Source organism: Hakea prostrata, chromosome 4 (genome assembly GCF_041222555.1).
Source record: "Hakea prostrata isolate BN-2017 chromosome 4, UWA_Hpros_2, whole genome shotgun sequence".
NCBI classification, from domain to species: Eukaryota; Viridiplantae; Streptophyta; class Magnoliopsida; order Proteales; family Proteaceae; genus Hakea; species Hakea prostrata.
This window is the reverse complement of record NC_142603.1, coordinates 17,321,305-17,342,669: the sequence shown is the minus strand read 5'-3', so window position 1 is coordinate 17,342,669 and position 21,365 is coordinate 17,321,305. Positions and strand designations below refer to the sequence as shown.

The following is a 21,365-nucleotide window of genomic DNA, read 5'->3' as shown; positions in this document are numbered from 1 at the left end:
CTGCTATTTTGATTGTTTAAAGCTTGTTTTTTAACATGGCATCAGAGCTTTTTTGAATCAAAATAGTGTTCTCAATGTTCTCTTCTGAAATTCTTTTTTTTTTCCGTTTCCTTGGTGTGCAGCCACCTAATGCTGTATATTATGGAATGTTAGATCAGATATTCATGTGAACTGATCTTCTCTACCTATTACCTTACTCTTACACGTTCCAGAACTTGGATACCTTTGTTACCTCTCTTTTTTTCTCCTATTCTGTCCTAAGGTTGCAGAATTTTTTTTTTGTGCTCTTTCTACTTCAAGTTTTGGAAAACTGATTTGAGTGATATCTACCTCAGTTTAATGTCTTCACTTACACGTGACTCAATCATGAGTACGGCTGAATCAAAAGGATCTCAAGGAGATCATGTAAACGTTCAAATTACATCTATCAAGCTCAAAGGTAGTTTTAATTACTTGTTGTGGTCACAAGCGGTTCGGGTGTACATACTTGCAAAAGGTAAGCTTAAGTTCATTATGGATGAACCTCCTGCTGAGACTGACAAATCTTATTTTAGTTGGATCCAAGATGATGCAATCATCAAAATTTGGATGTGGAATTGTATGGAACCTGATATTGCAGCGGATGTTATGTTCCATAAGGCTGCAAAGGGAATATGGGATGATTTGCAAGAGACTTATTCCCAAGCTAAAAATATGACTCGGATTTTTAGTATTTATGAAAAGCTATTTCAATTTCAGCAAGCTGACAAGTCTCTGCAGGATTATTACAACTCCTTTAAAGGCATGATGGAGGAGTTGAATGTCTTTCAACCTCTCACCATTGATATAGAGAAGCTTAAGGCCCAACGGAATGAATTTTTTGTGTCTAAGTTTCTTGCAGGATTGAACCCTAAACTGAAATCTGTCAAAGGACATCTTCTTGCTGGTGAACATGTCCCTAATCTTAGTGAATCATATTCTAGACTTCAACGTATTGCCTTGCCTGAAGGGAGTTCTCCAAAAAAAAGTTCTAAAGGAGAAAATTCAGCCTTCACTACCTCTTATGGAAGGGGACGTGGTCGTGGTTCAGGGGGAGTTAGTAGGTCTTCTGGAGGTCGTGGTGTTCAATTGTCTGATAAGACATCTCGACTTTGTACTCATTGCGGTAAAACAAGGCACTTAGTGGAAGCTTGTTGGGCCAAACATGGAAAACCAGAGTGGGCCAAACACCTTGCCAATCATGCCATTTCTGATGGTGGTACTGATATTGTTGCAAACAACGATAGTGGTTCTGGATCTTCTTCACGGGACTTGTCTAAGACTCTAAGAGATGATGTCAGCCAAATCCTTCGCCGATTGCAAAATATTGAAACTGACGCTTCCACATCCACTAGTACTTCTGCTGCCACACTTTCTCATGCAGGTAACACAACACTTCTCACTTCTACTCCCACCCCTTGGATCATCGATTCAGGGGCCTCTTCCCATATGACTGGTAAGTCATCACTTTTTAGCTCTTTTTCTAAATCTACCACTAAAAATTCTGTTGTCAAAGCTAATGGGACTTCCACACCGATTCTAGGCTCTGGAAGTGTTTCTCCTACACCTTCTCTTACTTTATCATCCGTACTTCATGTTGGTAACTTTCCTTTTAACTTATTATCTGTTAGTCAATTAACTAAAGCACTAAACTCGCTTTCCGTGACTTTTACTCCCACTTATTGTGTTTTCCAGGACCTTCACACGAGGAAGACGATTGGTGGAGGGTGTGAAAGGAACGGACTCTATTATCTGGACTATGCTACCCCTATTGCGGCTCTTTCTGATGATTGTGTAGATGGTCTCCAATGGCACTGTCGTTTAGGCCATCTATCTTTACCTAGATTAAAAATTTTATTTCCTTCTTTTAAATCAGTGTCTAGATTAAATTGTGAAGCGTGTGAGTTAGGGAAGCATCATCGTGCCACCTATCCTCCACACTCCATCTCTCGTAGTGAGTCCTTATTTTCTCTTGTTCATTCCTATATTTGGGGCCCTTGTAGAATTAGTAATAGGCATGGTTTTCGATTATTTTGTTACTTTTGTGGACGATTTCTCCCTTCTTACATGGTTGTATCTTTTAAAGGATCGGACAGAGTTCTTAACTACATTTAAAAGTTTTATTCATGAAATTCGGACTCAATTTTCTCTTCCTATTAAAATTTTTCAGTCTGATAATGCTTTAGAATATATGCAACATGATATATCTAACTTGTGTGATTCTCTTGGAATGATTCATCAAACCAGTTGTTCATTCACTCCCCAACAAAATGGAGTGGCTGAACGCAAAAATCGTCACCTCTTGGAGGTTGCACGCTCTATTTTGATTCAGATGAATGTTCCAAAGAGTAACTGGTGTGATGCAATTTTGACTGCTGGTCATTTAATTAACCGCATGCCTATGCCTTTGCTTTCTGAAAAATCTCCTTTTTCAATTGTTTTTCCCTATAGAGAACCGTTTTCAGTTCCACCCAAATTTTTTGGTTGTGTGTGTTTTGTTCACATACCACATCCTTTGGATAAACTTTCCCCCCGTTCTATTAAGTGTATTTTTCTTGGGTACTCACGAACTCAAAAAGGTTTTGGCTGTTATGATCCGGTTCTTCGCAAACAATTTACAAGTGCGGATGTGACCTTTTTTGAAGACACTACTTATTATCTTAGTCAATCTGTGTCTATTGAAAACTATGTTTTGGATGATACTCCTCCTATTCCCTCTTTAGTTCCTTCCACTAACAATATTCCTCTACTGGTTTATCAGCGAAGACATAAGTTGCCAGAACATATTGTGGATAGTAGAGTTCCTCCTAACAATATTAGCAGCTCTCCTTTAGTGGAGCCTGAAGCTGGCCCTACGGATGTTCCTTCTTCATCCTCTCCACTGGCGGATTCTTCTAGTGGAGATCCCACTCTGCCTTCAGATGACTTACCAATTGCTTTAAGGAAAGGTACTCGTACTTGCACTTTACACTCTAACATTGTTTATCCTGTTTCGAATTTTGTTTCTACCTCTCATCTCCCTCCTAGCTTTCGTTGCCTTGCTTTGTCTATTTCTGCCGTTCATATTCCAACCCATCGTACCGAAGCTCTTAAAATTCTTGGCTGGAAAGCCGCTATGGATGTGGAAATGGATGCTTTACATTCTCGTCATACATGGTCTTTAGTCAACTTACCTCCTGGGAAAGATGTGGTCCGTTGTCGGTGGGTGTATACTATTAAGTACCATTTTGATGGTACGGTTGAAAGGCTTAAGGCCCGCTTGGTGGCTAAGGGCTATACACAAACATATGGTGTAGATTATTTTGAGACTTTTTCTCCTGTGGCAAGACTTAATTCTGTCCGTGTCTTGATATCTTTGACTGTGAATTATGATTGGACTCTTTTTCAGCTTGACATAAAAAATGCATTCTTATATGGTGATCTTCATGAAGAAGTTTACATGGAGCAATCTCCAGGGTATGTTGCTCAGGGGGAGGACAATGTTCGTGTTTGCAGGCTTCATAAAGCGATTTATGGACTCAAACAATCTCCACGGGCTTGGGTTAAGAAATTTAGCAAGACTGTGGAGTCTTTTGGTTTTGTACAGTGTTATTCTGATCACTCTATGTTTGTTAGACGGTAGGGTGATTGTGTTGTCATTATGGCAATTTATGTTGATGATATTGTCCTTTCAAGCAATGATGTTGATGCAATCCATACAATTAAGGCACACTTACAAAAATCTTTCCAAACCAAAGATTTAGGTGATCTACAATATTTCTTGGGGATTGAAGTGATCCGCAGTAAAAAAGGAGTAAGTTTGTCACAAAGAAAGTATGTGTTGGATCTTTTGACTGAGACTGGCATGCTTGCTTCTAAACCTAGCAACATTCCCATGGATCCTCAGTTGAAGTTAGGACGTGATGATGGTGACTTGTTAGATTATGTCCGTCGTTACAAGAGTCTTATTAGGAAACTTATTTATCTTACTGTTACTCGTCCTGATATTTCTTATTCTGTTGGTGTGTTGAGTCAGTTTATGCAGTCTCCTAGGAAGGCTCATTGGGATGCAGCGATGAGAGTGCTTCGGTACCTCAAGAGTGAGCCCGGAAAAGGGCTCATCTATCGACCAAATCGGAGTGTGGACTTGGTTGCCTTTTCTGATGCAGATTGGGCTGGATCCGTCATTGATCACCGGTCAACCACAGGTTATTGTACTTTTCTTGGTGGAAATCTTGTGACTTGGAAGAGTAAGAAACAGTCCACCATTGCTCGATCTAGTGTTGAAGCTGAGTATAGGGCTATGGCCCACACCGTTGCTGAATTGATGTGGCTTCATTCATTGTTAGAGGAAATAGGATTTCCAGTTTCTGCCCCTATGAAAATGTTTTGTGATAATCAGGCAGCCACTTATATTGCTAGTAATCCAATGTTCCATGAGAGAACGAAGCATATAGAGGTAGATTGGCACTTTGTGTGTGATGCAGTGAAGAAGAAGCTTATAGCAACTCCTTTTGTGAGCTCTACTGACCAACTAGCTGATTTGTTCACCAAAGCTCTGTTCAGACCAAGTTTTCAGTCTATCTGTTGCAAGTTGGGCATGGGAGATTTGTATGCTCCAGCTTGAGGGGGAGTGTTGAAGTATACGAGTTTTACTGTTCACGTTACTATTCACGTGAACAGTAAAAACAGCTTTTACTGTTCACGTGAACAGTATTATGCTATTGTTTTGATTATATTTTCTATTTCTAATGTGGGAATCTTGCTACATAAGTTTTGGGAGTTTTTAGAAAGCATAGTTTTTATTTTGGTAATAGTTTTTATTTTCAAAACTTTCTATTTTAGGAGTTAGGAATTTACTAAAGCTGTAATATTTTGTTTCCTTCTTCTAGAGGACAATTACTTGTCTCTCAAGTTATATTAGATTCATTAGAAGCTATAAATAAAAGTGCTCTGTGATTCTAGACTCTTTAGCTAAGAATCATAGGTCTTTTCTACTGGTTCTTCATCTCTCTTCTCTTCTTCTTCTCTCTCTTTTCTCTATTCAAGTTCAACTGCTATTTTGATTGTTTAAAGCTTGTTTTCTAACAAGATCTAATGGCCATCAAGTAACACTTACTTTAAAAACTGTAGTATCTTTTATTTTGCTGTGATTGATTATTGAGTGTCCAAGTTTTAGTCTTGAGGGCACATATGATTAGAATGCTGTTAGTCACCAGTCTACTGATATGCAAAATAAGAGGACCAGAATATTTGGAAAAAAGTTGTTTTCGGATTAAAATAATTTGAGGAGCCAGTGATTTGTTAGCAGAAAATTATATTTCTTGAAGAGTACTTAAGTATGTTGATGCGGACAACAAATGTAGGAGTACTTTGTGGACCAGCCCAAACCCTTTGGGAGCCCAAAAGGAGATGGACCAGGCCCCTATTTAGTTTTGGTCTGTAGGATGCTATAGTTTATTGATTCATTTAGATTTGGATTTAGTAATTGGGTACATCTTTATCTACTATTCATTTAGTTAAGCTACAGTCCGTCCTGTTTTTCAGTTTTACAGTTTTATTAGGAGTTTATTTTTGTTTTTGAGTCTAGCTAGGAGTCTTCATTTCCCTCTTTAAATACAAGGTTGTAACCCGCAAGGATTGAGGTTTTGGTTGTGAGGCCGGTCATGACCTAGCCAAAAACCGAAATCTTGAGGTTTTGACCAAAATTTCAGTTGAAACCTGATACTTTTCAAGGAAGGTTTCAACCCTAGGTTTTGGGGCTTATATGACATCCATTTCATATGATTTCTAGCCTTTTACCTATTTAAAGCACAATAAACACAATGGAATTGGTAGTTTGCCAAAAAAGCCACTGAAAAGTTATCATTCAAGTATACTAATAAATGACAAGTTTCAATAAGTAAAAACTGTATTGCATACAGGCATAGAATCATCAATACAAATGAATTGTTTGATAGAATTATTACATATGTAACAAGTTAGAAAAATACAATGATCAACTAGATCATGTGATGGCTCATTTAAGGCATGAACTAAACAAAAATAAAAAAGTGGGAAGTTTGGAACTGTTGGGTATGGCTTATGCTTCACATGAATAACTTGGTTAAAAGGTGTTTGAATGCAAAGGAGGAGAAAAAGAGTTGTTTGAAGGGGATTTATGTAAGTAGGGTGAAAATGGGATTGAAATCACCAAATACAAGAGAAATCAACAAATATAGGTCGATACCTAAGTTACCAAACCAAGGCAGAAAGGTTGAAACCTGCGATATTTCATAGGTTTCGACCGGAATAATTGACCAAATTTGGTCGAAATTTCTGACCGTTTTGTGCGAAACACTGTAAAGAAACGGAATCTTGCGAGTTTCGTTTCAATTTTGGAAAATGCAGATATTTTAGGCAAAATTCCAACAGTTTCAGTCGAAATTTGTTTCATGCCTAGATGGGGTTGGGCTAGTTTCTCTTCCATAAAAAGTATTTTTAAAGTAAAAATCCTTCATTGCACACTAAGGGTTTCAAACCCTTGACTATCCCTAACTAGACTTAAACCCAACCATTGAGCTAACACTATCTTATGAATAAAATTTAATAAATTAAACACTTGAACCTCTAGAGCACAGGTATTACAATCCTTGTTGAGAGAATGATATTCAAGTGTGTTACAGGAGAGCTTTAAGCAAACCTCCAGAGCTTGTCAGTCCAATAAGGGGTCAACTGGTCCATCCAGTGCCAACAGCAGCTTGGACTACAAACACCAAGGAACTATCAGTCTAGACTTGAAGCCATAAGCAAATGATCAGTCCTATACTGGAGAAGAAGGAAGCACCAACCATTTGCAAAACAAAATTCAACTGAACCATTATGGTTTTATTTCCCATGACGAAGTGTGGGTTATAATTAGGGCTTAAGAGAAAATTGCATATGTCCTGGTTTTGGAAGGAAAGCTAAGTCTAATTAAAACATAACACTGCCTTCAGCATTATGTGTGGATGTTTGCATTGTTGTCCAAGCGACAAGGCATGGCAAGGCGATAGAGGGCAACGAAAACCAAGACATTACCAAGCAACGCACAAGGCATTGGTTAAGCAACAAGGTGACACCTAGTCGCCTTGACCCAAAAATGGGAGTAGGCGCAACGGCGGCCACCAAGGAGCGCCAGGCGGATGCTTTGACAACCATGGACGTGTGGTAGAATCCTAATTACATACTCAATTCCTTTTTTTTTTTTTTTTTTTTTTTTTTTTTGGTTGATAAAAACTAAAGTTACTAATTCTTGTAATATAAGTTAAGCTATATTAAATTTAACTTGATTGGAACCATAATTGAATTGGTGCAAACTCCAAGCGTACGATAAACTAAGCATGGTAGAAGATCTCACTCTCAAGCGAGATCTCACCACCCTGAAATACCGAGATCTCGGTCAAGATATGCCATTTTTTTCCCGTTAACTCAGTGGTGGGTTTTAGTGTTCCGGTTGGGTTGAAACTTGGTATTTCACCTATTTAAGGCCTTTTGAACACACTGGTGGACTTTGATTTGTGAGAAAATAACCCTAAGTATGATTTCTAAGTCTAGCCATAGTGTGAAACCAAAATGTTGTAGGATTAGGGAATGCAAGGTTATATAACATGTAATATGACCTTTAACGCATATAAATGAAAAGAAAAAGTTATCAAATCCATAACATAACTTAAATGCCATCAAAATTCCATCCAAATTAGTATCACAATCTCGACTTTCGAGGATAGAATGATAAAATTATATAGCCATTAGAAATTCTATATAAGTCATTAAAATATAAGTTCATAAGACAAGCACAGAATGATTGATCTTCCTTTGATGTTGTAGATATGTTAAGAGTAGTTGCAACTTGCAAGTGAAAATCCAGCTGAAATCCGCAAAAAATGGGGTGAAAATTGAGAGTTCTGACCTATTTGCAAGAAGCTACGGTTAATGGTTTCAGATTTTGAAGGCTAATGATCCATTCGAGTTTATCTGTGCTAATTGAGGATCTTATCAAACAACTTGTGATGCGGTTGTTCTAAATCTCAGTATTGCAAAAAAGAGAAGCAAACACTTGAGTCGACACTGGTACCAATTTTAAACCTTGTTTTGCACATCTTGGTAGTTTTGACCATTTTGATAGAAGATACCAAGTTTTACCAGCATATTCAAGTTGAAACATGCGAAATTTTGCTTGAAATTTCCCGTTTTGAAAAGATCGAAATGAAACCTGTGGATACTGAATGAAATCATAGGTCTCCATCAAAACCTACAAAATTTCATCAAAACTAATTGAAACTTATGAAACATGCAGAACCTTGTTGAAATCTGGGTCAATTGCTTCGACCAGATAGTTTTTTTTACTTGAAGTCATGATTTTCGATCAAAACTCGAACAAAACCCAGGCAAAACCTCAAGTTTCGACACTTTGTTTCCCCTCTAATTTCAACCTTTGTGAGCCTATTCTAGGTGATTTTGATCCATTTCCTTCCCTCCTTTGGTGATTTTGACAATTCTTGGTGGTCATTTCAAGGTTTTTGCAACATAATCTAATTTTTCCAAATTTTTTATTTTTTCTTTGTTTCATGCTCAAATGATGTTAGATTCTTTTTAATTTAGTATATTTTGTCTCTAGTAGCTAAATCTAGTAATGTATGCTGTTAGACTTAACTTTTGAAGTGTGCTAATATTTCTTTATTTTTCTAACTTTTAAAATTACTTACAAATTTGAATTTTCGAAAAATAACTTACATGTACATGATATATTGCCTTTGCTTTGATACTTGTGAACACCATCACTCAATTTACGTTATGACAGTGTCCAAATTAATTTTAGGTTTTTAAATTTTGATTTCATGTATTTAATAATTGCTAATAATTAATATTTTAATTATAAAAATATTTTTTAATTAACAAAAAATTTCCAAAGTTTGAGAATATCTTAGGTTATAAGTAATGTGTGTTTAGGCTGGAATTAGTTACTTTGTATTTGAAGTTTTGAACTTAGAAGTTATATATTGATTGTTACGTTTATAGTGTGTTTATCATAAACCTCTTTGTATATACTATGACTTTGAATGACATGTCTATGTTGATTTTTATTTTTTTTAAGAAAAATGCATGTGTCAATATGTTCTTTATGCCCCAATTAACTTATATACAGAGTCCCACCCAAAAATACTCCCTAAAAGCTATCGAAACGTGTTGGAAGAAGTCCTATGTTTCCACGAAATTTTCCAAGTTTCAGCCCAGAATTCCCATTTTCATACTGTTGAAACCTAAGTTTCCCTTGAATTTTGTTCCATGGCTTCAACAAGTTTTGACTAATTTCAACCAACTTTTACCAGTTTTAAGATCACAAAAAATGTAGTCTAGAAAATATTAGGTTTTGAACAGGTTTTGGTTTAAACTTGGGAAATCTTGGTTCTAGCTAGTGTCCTAATTGGCCTCAAAACTGAGATTTTGAACCTTGGTCAAAACCATTGAGACAGTAGCCCATTTACAGAAAAAATCTCGGTTGAAGTTATGCACTTCTACCATCAACCGGGGTTTCATCTTGAACGTAGGTTGACATTGAAATGTTTTGGTAAATTTTGATACTCCACCGACTTCTTTATCCATGCTCTAGAGAAGGGATTCCTTCTTGTTCTATGTACCTCTCCATTATAGAACAAAATTCCGTCAAAACTTGCGAAATTTTGACCGAAATTTTCCATTTTGGGAACCTTGAAACGAAAAACTAGGGGACCAAAAAGAATCCCAAGTTTCGATCAAAACAGTCGATTTTGTCAAAACTTGTCAAAGCCTCAAAACCTATTGAAACCTGGTTCATGAGAAAAAAAATTCCCAAATTTCATGGGGAACGTGGGAAATTTCGTGAAAACTTGGGAAATTTTGTGGAAACCTAGAAAATTTCGTGGAAACCTAGAAAATTTTGTGGAAACTTGGGAATTTCGTGGAAACCTAGGACTTTTTCCTACAAGTTTTGTAGCTTTCCAAAATTTTCAATTTTTTTGTTTTTTTCATGTTTCCCCAAATACCCCCTCCATCAGGACTTCCCTATCCAAATTGCATATTCCCTCAAATTGGTTATCTTAGGCATGTTGATGACCAGACTTATAAAGTTACAGTTGTCGATTACCTTGACAACCATAGGCATAAAATATCATGGGATGTCTATGTTCGTTGGTTGGAGGAGAGCATGTTACAAGCATAGTACTATTCACCTCACAGGATGGATCCACTCTTGGCACTCCTCTTGGCACTAAGTTGTACTTTCCTTTAATTGTCAGTTACTTTGTATTTGATGTTTTGAAGTTAGAAATTATATATTGAATGTTATGTACTTAAGTAGTTAAGTTTATAGTGTACTTCTCGGACAACTTTACATTGATGTTATGTACATCGAATGACATATTTACATTGACTTTTTTAGCAAAATACCACCAATGTGCTCTTATTACCGTAATTAGCTTAAATGCCAAGTCCCACCCTAAAATACTCCCGAAAACCTGTTGAAACTTGCACGAAAAAGTCCTGAGTTTCCTCAAAATTTCCCAGTTTCCCACCTAGGTTCCCATTTTCACCTGGTCGAAACTTGAGTTTCCCTTGAATTTTTTTCTATGCTTTCCATAAAATTGAATGAGTTGCTTGGGGGAGTAAAAGTGTGGGATGGGGAAATTATGGGAGGATTCCATACTACAAAATTCAATCGAAACGTGCGAAATTTCGGATTTTTTAGAATGCTGAATGAAACTAAAGGGTATTGAAACGAAGCGAAATTTCGGTCGAAACAGCTCGAAACCCACGAAATTTCCGAAACATGTTGAAACCTAGGTCAAGCGGTTTGGCCCAGGTGGTTTTTTTCACTTAAAGTCAGGGGTTTTGAACAAAACTATGCATTTCACATAGTTTTGAAGGAAGCCAAACGGAACTTCATTTTTCGACCAAGCATATCCCCTCTGATTTTGACCTTTGTGAGCCCATTCATGTGTTTTTATGCCATTTCCTTTCCACCTTTGGTGATTTCGATAGTTCTAGGTGGCCATTTCTAGGTTTTTTGCAAGCTAACCCAAAATTTCCCAAATTTTTTATTTTTTCTTTGTTCCATGCTCAAATGATGTTGGATTCTTTTTAATTTAATATATGTTGTCTCTAGTAGCTAAATCTAGAAATATGTGTTCTTAGATTTAATTTTTGAAGTGTACTGGTATCTTTATATTTTTCTGATTTTAAAAATTACCTACAAATTATATTTTTCAAAAAATAACCTACTTATACTGAAATACATGATGTATTCTCTTTGTTTTGATGTATGTGAGACACCATTACTCAATCTACATTCTGATGGTGTCCAAATAAATTTTAGGTTGTTTAATTTTGATTTCATGTATGTAATAATTACTAATAATTAATATTTTAATTATTAAAAATTATTTTTAATTAGCAAAAATTCCCAATGTTTGGGAATACCTTAGATTAGTTACTTTGTATTTGAAGTTTGAACTTAGAAGTCATATAGTGAACGGTATGTTTATAGTGTATTTGTCTAAAACCTCTCTATGTATACTATGACTTTGAATTACATATCTAGATTGATTTTTATCGCAAAATGCATGGCTTTTAACTTGTATGCAGAATCCCACCCCAAAATGCGCCCTAAAACCTATCGAAACTTGTAGGAAAAAGTCCCAAGTTTCCACGAAATTTTGGTCATTTCAACCAAAATTTTGGTTTTTCATATGAATTTTAACCGAAACCTGAACTGTGGAGGATTCTCATGGTGTTTTGTGATGTTGGAATTTTCAGTTTTACTGTTTTCTTTATCCCATGAGTTTGTGATAATACATTAATCGACAAAATTTGTGCCATAGCCAGCACTATATGATTCACTTATAATATTTACTTTTTTCTTCCGGCTTGCAGTGGTTATGCAGAACGTATCCATGAACTAATGGCTGTTTCGAGAGAACTGAGCACTGTTCATGATGAATTTTCTGTTCAAAGAAACGGAAGGAGTTGTTTTACTGAAGCTAATTATATTGAGTTTGCTAATGTCAAGGTATTTCAAATTAACTGGACGGTTCTTTCTTGGTTTTTGATGATCTCCCATGTTCTGATGGTAAACCAGGTTCTTCCAGGTTGTTACACCAACAAATAATGTCCTTGTGGAGGATTTGAGCCTTAGAATTGAATCAGGAACTAATCTTTTGATTACAGGTAGTTTCCTTATTTGTGGACTCAAACACCTTTCTTAAGTTCTTATTTTGTGGTTTATTCATCACCTTTTTGCAATTTTCCATTTTTTCCTCCATGATTTTGGCTTCTTGTGATTTTTTTCTTCTATAGTAATGAAATCAAATGTGCATCTAATGTCAGATGACAGTTACTGTTATTTGTTTTTACATTCATTTGGCATGGCAAAGTTTTACCTTTAGCAATAAAACTTCTGCTAGAAACATGATGGGGTTTTGCCATTGTTACAATAAAATTCTAAATTTTCCAAATTCTGTGAACTTGCTTTGCCGTTCACATTTGTCTTGGATATGTTACTGCAATGCTTGCTTATATTCTTATACTTTCTTCTGAAGGTCCAAATGGTAGTGGAAAAAGTTCTCTTTTCCGTGTTCTAGGCGGTCTTTGGCCACTGGTATCTGGCTACATTGCAAAACCTGGGGTTGGTTCTGATCTTAATAAGGAGATCTTCTATGTTCCACAAAGACCTTATACATCTGTAGGAACACTTCGGGACCAGTTGATATATCCTCTTACTGCAGATGAAGAGATCATACCACTTACACATAGTGGAATAATTGAGCTGTTGAAAAATGTATAATCTTCTCTCTGTAAATTCAGCTTTTCATTGTGTATGGTATTCAAACCTGCTTCAAATGTTTTGCTGATGATGTCTTTTAAACTTGTCAGGTGGATCTTGAGCACCTATTGGATCGTTATCCACTAGAGAGGGAGGTAAACTGGGGTGATGAACTTTCTCTTGGAGAACAACAAAGGCTGGGGATGGCTAGACTCTTCTACCATAAACCTAGGTTTGCTATTCTCGATGAGTGCACCAGTGCCGTGACCACTGACATGGAGGAACGGTTCTGTGCGAAAGTTCGAGCAATGGGAACATCATGTATTACTATATCACATCGCCCTGCCCTTGTTACATTTCATGACTTGGTTTTGTCCTTAGATGGGGAAGGAGGCTGGAATGTGTGTCACAAGAGGTGGTGTCTACAAATCGTTTGTGCTTAGTTTTGTTTGTCATCACTATTATCTTTCAATAGCTGAACTTCATCCTTCACTGAAAACTACAGGGAGGGTTCTCCATTGCCTATAGAAGCTGGGCTAGGGAAAACTAAGTCATTTGAAACAGACCGTCAGAGTGATGCAATGGCAGTTCAGCATGCTTTTGCTACCACTAGGGAGGTCTGAAAACTCACATCATGTTTCCTATACTAGCTTTTTCTTGTTATTGTTATTGGAAGTCCTAGATAACATGTTAGATGTTTTTGGATTCTCTTCTCTACCAGGACAGTGAGGACACTTCAATTTCAAATTCAAAAGTACCATCATATGTTGCGGAGGTGGTAGCTACATCTCATCCCACAGATTATGAGTCATTGCCTGTAGTTCGGCAATTGCAAACGACTACAAGAGCATTACCACTAAGGATAGCTGTCATGTTTAAAGTATTGGTAAGTTGATATTAAGTGGGAGATTTTAAATGCTATTTATTATGATGAAACTAGAAGGTGACTGAATTTTCTGTGATAAAGCCATATGTCAACTGCTAGGTAATGTCTGTGGACTATGATTACCCTCAGTTCTTTTTTGTCCTTTTTAGGTACCCACACTGGTTGATAAACAGGGGGCACAGTTTTTTGCTGTTGCTTTACTTGTCATGTCGAGGACATGGATAACAGATCGTATTGCTTCTTTGAATGGTAAATTAGATTATGTTTTCATTTTCGTTCTTTGAATGGTAAATTAAATTATGTTTTCTAATTAACAGAGAAAATACCTGGGGAATCTCTGTTTTGTAACTATCGTTGCTTTTTCAGGGAATAGTGTCAAGTTTGTGTTGGAGCAGGATAAAGCAGCATTTCTTCACTTGACTGGTGTTAGCATTCTTCAAAGTGCTGCATCCTCAATTGTAGCACCTTCCTTGAGGTAATTCTTGTAAACCTGTTAGCTTGTCATTTTATTTCAACTACTTTCGAAGTTTAATGAGGGCTTTGCCATTTGTGGTGATTTAAGAGACAAGATGATGATATGAAATTCCAAGAATTGCCTGTGTCTACTGTTTGCATGGCTTGCATGTTATACAAATTAGCAGTAGTATTCAAGTTACACCTATTTCATTTTTCTGCAGATACTTGAAAGCAAAACTGGCCCTTGGATGGAGGATCCTTTTAACTCAACATTTGCTCCAAAAGTACTTGAGAAAGAACACATTTTACAAGGTAATAAAATGGGTTAAATGCCTTTGTCATGATAGTATGATCTTTGAGAGTCCAAAGGATGTACTGGCATTGAAGGAGCCATTGTGATAGTGTTGTAAACCTCTAGCTGAGTCCTAATCGAAGGACAAAATCAATCAGGATCTCAGAAGATATGGAAGAGAACCACAAATAGAGATAACTCGATATATTCAAGCAAATTCAATGGATAGACTAGTCAAAACTGGTCCGCAAACAACAAAAAGAATAATGAAGGCTTATCTCAACTAAATGAGTTTGGCTATGTGGATCTGTGAAAAGAAAATGCATAAAAAATAAAGCAAATGAGTGAATGACAGACACCCCAGAACTGCACACTTATTCTCAGAGATGCCAATTATGTTTTAAAAAGCACTTCCCTTTTCTGTTAGAGTGCTTAGTATTAGCGATGAAAAGACCACTATACCTTTCTTTTACGCTCTTCTTTTTATGTAGTTCTTATTTTTTATTTTTTTCTCCTCTTGTTAACTGACATGGTGGAAACTCCTTCTCTCTGTGTTTTCAACCATCACCACCCCTGTTGAAGTTGTTGAAATTTCTGTCATTGGGTCGAATACAAGGATTCTTGCCTTCCAATCAGCTTTTTTTGAGGCCGTACTAGATACAAGGCCTAAGCTATGCATATCCTTTCTCACCACTTCTGTTAAGGTTATCTTAGGTCTGCCCCTAGTTCTTCTACTTCCTTCAATATGGATTAAATCGTTTCTTTATACAATGGTATTTAAAGGCCTCTAGTGAACGTGGTTGTTCCGCCTCAGTTGACTTCCCTATAACTTATCATTTATCTAAGCTACTCCTGGACCAGCTCTAGTATGGTCATTCATTATCTTACCCTTCTTAGTTTTGCCATTCATCCATCTCAACGCCCCATTTTTGCTACACTTAAGTTTGTTAGAAATCAAGCTCTAAGAATCAAATCGGTAGCTAAACCAAAGAAGAAAGCAAGGAAGAAGAGAAAGGAGAAGAAGAACCAGCAGCTGCAACTTGAAATTCTAGACTAACTTCCTAGAATCGTAAAGGGCGTACCCAGTGCCGAAGCTCCCACACTGTGCGGTTTGGGGAAGGGACTTTCTAGGCAGCCTTACCCCTGCTTTTTGCAGAGAGGCTGATTCGAACCCGCGACCTCCAGCGCACAATGGAGAGACTCCACCATTGTGCCAGGCCCGCCCTTCAACTTCCTAGAATCGTAGTATGGTTTATTTATAGCCTTTAACTCCGATTACAAGTTTACAACTTGGGAGACAAGTAACCTTGTCCTCCAAAAAAAAGGAAACAAAATTACCAGTAAACTGATATAGGATTCTGCCCTTAATAGAAAGAAACAGAATATAGAAAGTGTGAAAATGGTAACAAACTGAAAATAGAAACTAAGTAAAAATAAAAACTCTAATTCTTCAAAACCTTTGCACCATGACTTCTTCTCCAAAAATAGAAACTTATGCTACTTGTGCACCAAGACTGCTGCCCCAATGCAGTAGGCACAAGGTTTGCGCAAGTCTCAACACTCCCCATCAAGCTGAAGCATACAAATCTCCCATGCCAGCTTGGAATAGATAGACCGAAACCTCAGTCCGAACGAAGCCTTAGTGAACACATCAACTAGTTGATCATCAGAACCCAGGAAGGGTGTCTCGTTCTTCTTGACTACATTATGACCAAAACGGCAATCCACCTCTATATGCTTCGTCCCCTCATGGAAAACTAGGTTACTGGCAATATAAGTGGCAGCTTGAGCATTCTATTTTGAGTTGAGTTGTTTTAAGTTGGTTGCTTTAGACTTAAGTTATTTAATTAGCATGTGCTTAAAAAAAAACACTTAAAATGTGTTAGTGAGATTCCAATCTAAGGGTTGAAATCTCGTAGTAATTTGATCCTTTGCTAAATGTTGATTAGAGTCCAGTTTGAGATGTAATTAGATCTCATTAGTTTAGGAGATCTCACTCTGAGTCAAAGTCTTTAATTTTAGGCTATAAATAGCCTCATTTTACATTGTAATTGTCAGTCTGGATTATTAAATGAAATTTGGGTAAGGACCAGGCTCCTATTTGAGGGGGCCTCGGCAGGTGTCAGAAAAAGTTATTCAATTTTCAGTTTTCTCACTCAAGTCTCTTCAAGCATCTTCAATCCAGCAACTCAAGCTTTCAAATAGATTTGACAAGCAGTTCCTCTTCAAGTTCAGAAGCGTCCAACCAACAACTCCAGCAAGTATTGAAGCAAGTCAAGAGGCCCACCACATTCCCAACCCCTTCCTCTATCTGCAGTCCCCCACCCCTTGCACACCCTTCCCCTAACTCCTGCCCCCAACAGCTTCCCTAGGTATTTTGAATTCCTAAGGGCCTTCGCCGACCTCCAACAACTATCTCAGTTCCTCTCGAACCTCCCCCTTACACCCGCAAGCTTCCCTCCCCCCTCCTTCCCCATGGCCTCCAAATACCAACCCCATTAGGGATCCCCTGTCCCTTGCTCTTTCAAACCCATTCCGCCCTCATTAGAATTGAAGACACCTCTAGGTATCAGTCCTAACACTAGTTTCCACGAAGCAGCCCTGTTTTCTGGTTTACAGAATTTCTGCACTTCATCTTCTTTAATTGAAATTTGCAGAATTTTCCCCTAGGTCTTTTGACTTCCTTAGGGCCTTCACCAACCTCCAACAACTATCCCAGCTGCTCTTGAAGATCCTCCTTACACCTGCAAGCTCCCCTGCCCCTCCTCCTTCCCCACAGCCTCCAAATCCCAACCCCATTAGGAATCCCGTCTCTTGCTCTTTTAAACCCATTCCACCCTCATTAGATTTGAAGACACCCCTGGTATCAGTCCTAACACTAGTTTCCACAAAGCAGCCCTGTTTTCTGGTTTACAGAATTTCTGCACTTCATCTTCTTTAAGTGAAATTTGCAGAATTTTGATAAGTTTCAGAAAAATCCTAACACTCTTACCTCAGCCTCTTCTTTCTCTGAAGCGGTTTCCAAACTGCAGAATAGTAACATCAGTAGTTTTAAACTGCAGGACAGCAACCCATTCCCCAAACCCTAACCCTGGCCGAGTCAGTGCAACCCCTAATTCTGAGTTTAAGACCAAAATTCAGATCTGAGCTTCATTCTCCAATGACTTCAGATCTGAAATTCATCTCCAACAGGCTTGAGTTGTGGAAGAAACCCTAGAAGGCCCTTCTATATTTGCTGGAATTCTGTGGGCAGCCACATTCTAAGAAAATTACAGTTTTACCCCTAACCCTAGGTCCGTGGTTTCATCAAAGAGATACTTCCAGAACCTAAAATAGGTGTGGAAGTCGCATTAGCTATAACAACAGAACTAGTTGTGGATTTAAAGAATAAATAAAAAGGGATGACTTACCAGTCATATGGGAAGAAGCCCCTAAATCGATGATCCCAGGGGTGGGTGTAGAAGCAGTAATGCTGTCTTACTTGTATGAGAAAGAGTTGAGGCAGAAGTACCTGTGGATGTGGAAGCAGCTGTTCAATACTTTGTAAGCGACGAAGGATTTGACTCACATCATTGTGTAGAGTCTTAGATAGTTCCCTAGAGGAAGGTTTAGAAGCATTACCATTAGATGTTACCATCTTTGTACCACCATCATACAAATGCTTGGCAATTTTTTGGTCCATTCAGGATTCCCATGCTTGGCCCAACAAGCCTTTACCAAATGTCCTATTTTGCCACAATGAGTACATAACCGAGATGACTTATCTGACTGCTGAATGCCACAACCACCAGCTGATCAGCTAACTCCCCCTAAACCATGACAACAGCCCCTACCGTGAGTAGAAGTAAAAGCGGAACTTTCTCCTTTGGAACCAATCCCAGAGAAATAAATGTCTGGCAATGCAATTCATTGGATCCGGAGTATGCATCATTGAGATTAAGAATATGTTCACCTGCTAAGAGATGTCCTTTGACGGCCTTTAGTTTAGAATTTAAACTAGCAAGAAATTTAGACTAAAAAAATTCATTCCTTTGAGCTTTAAGTTTTTCATATTAGTAGTAGTGGCTGGAAAACATTCAACTCCTCCATCATGTCTTTAAAAGAATTATAGTAATCATGCCGAGATTTATCAGCATGCTGAAACTGGAATAATTTTTGGTAAATATTTTAGATGCGGTCATATTTTTGGCTTGGGAATATGTTTCTTGCAAATCATTCCATATTCCCTTGGTAGTTTTGTGGAACATAATATTTGCAGTTAGGCCCAACTAGCATAGGTCTTATTAGTTTTGGCTGGGGGGTCAGCCTCAATAAATTTCAGCTACCCTTTGCAAGAAGATAAACATGAACAGTGTGGGACCAAAATTGGTTGTTGGAACTATCTTTTAATTTAATGGATGTAATTTGAACATTCATGTTATCTCCTAAAGGTCCCTTAGAGTCAGTAGTACTCATAGTGGAATCACCAGTTATGGCTGACATAGAAAACTAAGGTAGATCTTACCAGATATAACACCATTGTAATGGAAAGCACAAACAAATCAGCAGTGCACGAAATGCAAAGACAGACGCAACCCAGAACTTGGATTAAAAAAATGTAATCTGTAGAATGCAAAAATAAAGTGGTAGATTGGGTAGAAAACGCTTAAGTCGATCCAAGCTCTGGGGGTTTCAGTACAGGTAGTAGGTAGTGGAGATCAGTTTACATGAATGACTAATCTAAAAACATGTTCTTTGCAGCAATAGGTGGCTGCGCATGAAAGGAAAAATAAGAAAAAGAAGCCTTTTAGAAGAGCACGATTGGAAGAATATTGATTTGATTAAAAGAGCTCTGATACCATGTTAGTCAAGGTCTAAGAATCAAATCAGTGGCTAAACTGAAGACAAAAGCAAGGAAAAAGAGAAATGAGGAGAAGAAGAAGAAGAACCAGCAGAAGCCTACAATTCTAGACTAACTCTCTAGAATCGCAAGCTAGTTTATTATAGCCTTCAACTCCAATTAAAACTTAAGAGACAAGTAACGTTGTCCTTTAAAAAAGAAAACAAAATTACAGGTATACTGACATAGGATTCTGCCCAAAGTAAAAAGAGGAAAAATTAGAAAGTTTGAAAAGAGTAAGTTAGTAACAAACTGAAAATAGAAACTGACTAGAAATAAAAACTCTAATTCTTCAAAACTTGTGCACCAAGACTGTTTCTTTGAAAATATAAACTTATGCAACTTGTGCACCAACTACCAAGACTGCTGCTCTAAGGCTTGTGCACCAAAGCAGCAGCCACAAGGCTTGTGCACCAAGGCTGCGCAAGTCTTAACAGAGTAAGTTAGTAACAAACTGAAAATAGAAACTGACTAGAAATAAACACTCTAATTCTTCAAAACTTGTGCACCAAGACTGCTTCTTTGAAAATATAAACTTATGCAACTTGTGCACCAAGACTGCTTCTCTAAGGCTTGTGCACCAAAGCACCAGCCACAAGGCTTGTGCACCAAAGCACCAGCCACAAGGCTTGTGCACCAACGCTGCGCAAGTCTTAACAGAGTTTATCTACATGATGCTTCTTAACAGCCCAACACCCTACATCGTACATCATAGCTGGTTGTACAACAATCTTATAGAATTTTCCTTTGAGCTTTAAAGGAATACATTGATCACATTAGACCCAAGATGCACTTCTATGCTCCATCCTCTGTATCACCTTTTTTTGTTTATTTATTATCACAAGATCAATCAGCAGGCAATCAAGAATATGAAGACTCAACAGTAGGGTTAATGGAAGCCATGCTTGCTGCCGGCTGCTTTGGTCGGTGATCTTGCCATACCACCACCATGGCTTCCAAGAGCTGCAGATGTTGCTGAAACATCATTGACTTCCCAATTAGCTAATGGAGCCATCTCTTCTAGTGCTTATCAAGCCTGCTAAGTGCTAGGGATTGATCTTCTATAAAAGAAAGGAACCAAAATGAAGAAGAATGGTATATTTTGTAAGGGCTATAGGGTACTCTCATAGTGGTTTAAAGGTACTCTAGGAATTGCAAATTAAGAAATGGTGAATTCAAAACAAAATATGAACAAATTGTACTAAGGTGTCATTTTGTGGAGAACTTCATGGGAGTCCACTCATTTTTAAACTTACACTATCGTGTCCATGATTTAATTTGTCCTTTTGAGGTGTCTCTGTCGTCTGCTCTAAATAATAAAAGTGAAAAGAAAGGAACTCAGTGACTTCAACAACCAACTCAACAATACCCTCCTAAATGGGATCCACTATATGGATCATTCCCCTCCAATCCACTCTATTTGAGGTCATACATGAGATGAGGCCTAAATTATTCATCTATTTTCTCACTGCACCTGGGGTCATTTTAGGTCCTCTGACCAGGTACATCTTAAGGTCTCCTTTGTATATGGTTATGCTCTCAAACAAATTTCTTGGAGCTTGTTGTGTATTAGGGCAACTCCCAAATCAGCTGTATTGTAGTCTAGGCTTATTATTGTTAGGACCTGGAAATGATCGTTTTGCTTACATTTTAGCAAGAGCCAGTAGCTGGGTCCATATTGATTTTAATTTCCTAATTGCCATTTTACATTTAAGGAATCATGTGGCCTTAATTACTATGCCTATATCCTAAAGTAAAGGCTCCTGAACAGTCCTGTTTGGAGTCTCCTTCGCACAAGTTCCTAAGCTTCCTTGTTCTATGGGTGGTATTGACAGTGATTTTTGTAGAAAATGACCACATGAAATTCACTCTATTGGGTAGGTCGACTTCAATTTCTTTTTTAGTGACAATGAAAGCAAGTAGCTTACTTAATGAAGCACCAAACATAATGTGGCTTGATTCCATGCAACCTAGTGAAGGCTGAACTGATCATAGACCACTCTCTTTCAATGGTTGAACTAATTGTATACCAACCAGG

General features: G+C 37.6%; 1 protein-coding gene across 6 annotated transcripts in view; it reads left to right on the top strand.

Moving 5' to 3' along the window:
- The window catches only part of LOC149018262 (ABC transporter D family member 1-like), a 111,845-nt gene that overhangs the window by 57,546 nt on the left and 32,934 nt on the right, over nucleotides 1-21,365 (top strand). For all 6 annotated transcript variants that reach the window (XM_089152572.1, XM_089152571.1, XM_089152570.1 and 3 more), the window contains 9 exons: nucleotides 11,926-12,061; nucleotides 12,141-12,219; nucleotides 12,591-12,829; nucleotides 12,925-13,229; nucleotides 13,320-13,431; nucleotides 13,536-13,700; nucleotides 13,850-13,949; nucleotides 14,067-14,175; nucleotides 14,378-14,468. In XM_089152572.1, coding sequence (XP_089008698.1) covers nucleotides 11,926-12,061; nucleotides 12,141-12,219; nucleotides 12,591-12,829; nucleotides 12,925-13,229; nucleotides 13,320-13,431; nucleotides 13,536-13,700; nucleotides 13,850-13,949; nucleotides 14,067-14,175; nucleotides 14,378-14,468 — 1,336 coding nt within the window. The remainder of the gene's footprint in view (nucleotides 1-11,925; nucleotides 12,062-12,140; nucleotides 12,220-12,590; nucleotides 12,830-12,924; nucleotides 13,230-13,319; nucleotides 13,432-13,535; nucleotides 13,701-13,849; nucleotides 13,950-14,066; nucleotides 14,176-14,377; nucleotides 14,469-21,365) is intronic.